Raw genomic sequence first — 3,607 nt, forward strand, 5'->3', positions numbered from 1 at the left:
AACAAAAATGACTTTCCGCAGCGCGTCATCCGCAGCGCACATCATAGGCGCGCCGTTAATAGTTGCTTTAACGGCGCGCCCAATAAAATGCGCTGCGGATAATATCATATTTTTATCAACCGCAGCGTACAACAATAATACGCTGTTAAAGATACTTTTAACAGCGCACATTGTGCGCCGTTAAAATTATTTTTGACAGCGCATATTGTGCGCTGTTAAAAAGTATTTTTGACAGCACACAATGTGTGCTGTTAAAAATTTATATTGATAGCGCACAATGTCCGTTATTAAAAATTTATAAATTGTAACCGCGTGTATAGTACGCTGTCAAAATTTTATTAGTTTTTTTTTTAAAAAAAAAATACTGTAATTTTTTTTTCCATCCCAATTTCTTTCCCGATCCCGCTTAGATTAACTTTTCCCCCTCCCAGTTAATTTCCTCGCGCTCGCCTTTTCCCCAAATTTCCTCTCGCGACCCTCCTAATCTCCTTCCCACCGCCGCTCCCACCTCTCGCGTTTTCCCCCGCCGCTCGACCCTAGCTGCTCCCACCGCCGCTCCCACCGCCGCTCCCACCTCTCGCCTTTTCCTCGCGCTCGCCTTTTCCCCAAATATCCTCTCGCGCGACCCTGCTAATCTCCTTCCCACCGCCGCTCCCACCTCTCGCCTTTTCCCACCGCCGCTTGACCCTAGCTATCCCACTCGATTTCCACAGCCGGTCGGCGTCTCCTTCCACTGCCGCACTCAAGGTTAGCCTCTTTCTCACCACTGTTTTCTCCACCGTTTTCTCCACCGTTTTCTCACCACTCGAGGGATCTGGATGCTCTTAGCTTCATCCGGTTTTGTTGCTCTTATTTTATTCTTGGGTGATTGCATGCTGTGACTTGTACGGGAGTAGTAATAAGCTTGACCTCTTCTGCAAGTAGTGGTTCTAAGAACTCCTCGGAGCAAGCCATGGAGTTTAGCAACGTTAAAAGAAATCCCCCAGTAAAGGAAGGCAAAGCACAACTCGTTAAGGTGAACTGATCTCTTTCTCCCTTAACACACATATGTAGCATTTTTTTTTAATAATTCATCAATCTAATGCTAGTAATTACTTGTACATGACTGCGTGCGTTTAGAAGGAAGGGAACAGAAAGGGAATTGAAGGTCCCAAGTCATCAGACCCTAAGGTGAATTTATCTACATTTCTATTTTCCTCCAGAAAAAAAAATAGAAACTTGGTAGTGCTGGCAATGGATGAGTTTAATGAGGCACTTATGCCTGTCCTCCACTCATGCTTTCCTGGTCTGACTCTTATTCCAATTTCTAATCGTGTATCTTAGTGACATGTGATTTTAGAGCGCTTTGAATCAGACAGTAATATGTGTAGTGTCTAGAATGTAGAAGATTGGTCCAATCAGCCTTACCAATTTGATGTAACAATTTCTGAAATTAATAAATGTTATACCAGATAGCTCTTAGCCTCAGCTTGATTGAAAGAAATAGGAAAAATCATTCCTTCAGAATCTGTCTGTACTTTTTTAAAAACATATTTCTGGTTTTTATTTCTGTTATAGGCCTCAGAATTGCAGACGAGTATGATTCAAATTATGGAAGCTGTGGAAAGAGAGAAGCAGAAGCATAACAGCACAATGATGGAGGCAATTGCTTGGTTGGCTGAGCTTGAGGTGTTTTAGTTTCTTTGAGTATCTGCATCTCTTGATCTACCACGCCAAATTATCAAACCCTCACTCCATCTATCTCTCTCTTAATAGTATCATAACTTTTGAAGATTTATTAATGGGTTTCTATTCAAAATTCACCTTTGCTAAAGTTAAAATCATTCTTGCAAACTGTAAATGCTGAGTTAGCCACATCTCTAGCAACAGCTCAAATAACCCTGGAAAGAGGAGTATGTTCTGATTTCTAGCTGAATGTATCTTATTGTTTCCGAATTTTTACATCAGTTTGCAAGAAGTTGAGTATGGAAATTTTTTAGCAATTTTCTGTTTTCTATTGAAGTTATTAATTATGAGCTAACTGATTGTCAGAATGTTGTTGTTGATGGTCTATAGCAGAAAATATTTTATACCTTTGTCTGCAATTTTATTCAGCAAATTAAGGTCATTTGACTGAGAAACCACCAGAATTTCCCTTAGCTGATACTTAAAATCATATCACTTGTAACCATATATCATGTGCCCTTCTTGACCATTATCACTATAAAACACTCAAGAATATTCAGTTTTTTTTTCTTTATGAATATTTGCTTGAGAGAGAAAACAACGGTTTCTTGTGGATTTTTCTGTTATCAGTCCAGGATCCCATTTTCTTTTTGCTCTAATGAATAAATGAGATGCTATATGCTCTAATGAATAAATAAGATGTGAAATGCCTATAGTTCTCAATCTCACATTTTCTGTTTGGAAAATTTTCTCCCTTTATACACACACATGTTTTTTGAATTGTATGAAGGCAAAGATGTTGGAAGGGAATCTGGATATGATGCAAGGAGATGTCATGCATCCGAGTGACGTTGAGATTGAACTTAAGAAGAGGCTTGATCAGCTGACTGATCGGTTGATACAAAAGCAGACACAGGTATGTGCCGATATATTTTTTTCACTTGCAATTTGCAAATATATTTTTATTGTTCCACCAACAATTTTCGAAATTATTGCAAAAGTATATAGGAAATTTATCTGAACAACCACAAGGTTTTGTGATAAGAGGAAAAGAAGATAAAGTATATAGGCTCAGAAGGCATTATATGGGTTGAAGCAATCGCCTCGTGCATGGTATGGTCGAATTAATGATTATTTTATCAAATATGGTTTTGAAAGATGTCCTTTTGAGCATACACTTTATATCAAAAACTTTGAAGGTGATATTATGCTTGTGAGTCTCTATGTGGATGACCTTATTTTTACTGGAAATAATCTAAGGATATTGACAGATTTTAAGAACTCTATGATGAGTGAGTTTGAAATGACAGATTTGGGTGAGCTGCATCTTTTTCTGGGCATTAATGTCCAACAATCAGGAGAAGGAATTTTTATCTCTCAAGAACACTATGCAGCTCAAATTCTTAAGAGGTTCAAGATGGAAAATGCAAATCTAGTATCAACTCCGTGCATCATGGGTTTGAAGCTAAGTAAGATTGGTGAAGGAAAGATGGTGAATCCAACTATATTTCGAAGCCTAGTTGGGAACTTGATGTATCTCACTGCCACTAGACCCGACATTATGTATACAGTAAGTTTGATTAGCAGGTTTATGGAGAAACCTTATTCAAATCATTGGGAAGCGGCAAAAAGGGTTCTTCGATATGTTAAAGGAACTATTAATTATGGCATCTTCTATAAATCACATGTTCCTATCAAACTTGTTGGCTATACAGATAGTGATCTTGGAGGAAGTATTGATGATTCTCTAAGTACTTCTGGTTATATTTTCAACCTTGGCAGTGGAGCGATCTCTTGGTGTTCAAAGAAGCAACCAATTGTAGCACTCTCAACTACCGAAGCTGAATACATAGCAGCTTCTTCAGCAGGGTGTCAAACTTTATGGTTACGGGGAATTCTTGAAAGTCTCAAATGCAAGCAACATGATCCAACAATATTATAT

The 3,607-nt window shown here is 38.5% G+C and overlaps 1 protein-coding gene across 1 annotated transcript; it reads left to right on the top strand.

The window, feature by feature from the left end:
• The first annotated feature begins 463 nt into the window (after window positions 1–463).
• LOC141816997 (golgin candidate 2-like) lies at window positions 464–2,882 on the top strand. Its single transcript, XM_074704708.1, has 6 exons — window positions 464–747; window positions 925–1,015; window positions 1,120–1,170; window positions 1,558–1,668; window positions 2,456–2,581; window positions 2,865–2,882. Exons 2-6 carry the CDS (start codon window positions 953–955, stop codon window positions 2,880–2,882), a joined length of 369 nt encoding a protein of 122 aa, XP_074560809.1. The 5' UTR covers window positions 464–747; window positions 925–952.
• Window positions 2,883–3,607: the final 725 nt, after the last annotated feature.

The sequence above is a fragment of the Curcuma longa genome, unplaced genomic scaffold, assembly GCF_044706935.1.
Source record: "Curcuma longa cultivar G26 ecotype Majalengka, Jawa Barat unplaced genomic scaffold, ITB_CL_G26_1.1 contig_19000, whole genome shotgun sequence".
NCBI lineage: Eukaryota > Viridiplantae > Streptophyta > Magnoliopsida > Zingiberales > Zingiberaceae > Curcuma > Curcuma longa.

Excerpts from the sequence above, each read along its gene's own strand:
- LOC141816997 (XM_074704708.1), top strand. The coding sequence starts at position 953 with ATGGAGTTTAGCAACGTTAAAAGAAATCCCCCAGTAAAGGAAGGCAAA. Across the intron at positions 1,016-1,119 it reads GCAAAGCACAACTCGTTAAG|AAGGAAGGGAACAGAAAGGG; the intron begins GTGAACTGATCT and ends GCGTGCGTTTAG. Across the intron at positions 1,171-1,557 it reads CCAAGTCATCAGACCCTAAG|GCCTCAGAATTGCAGACGAG; the intron begins GTGAATTTATCT and ends TTTCTGTTATAG.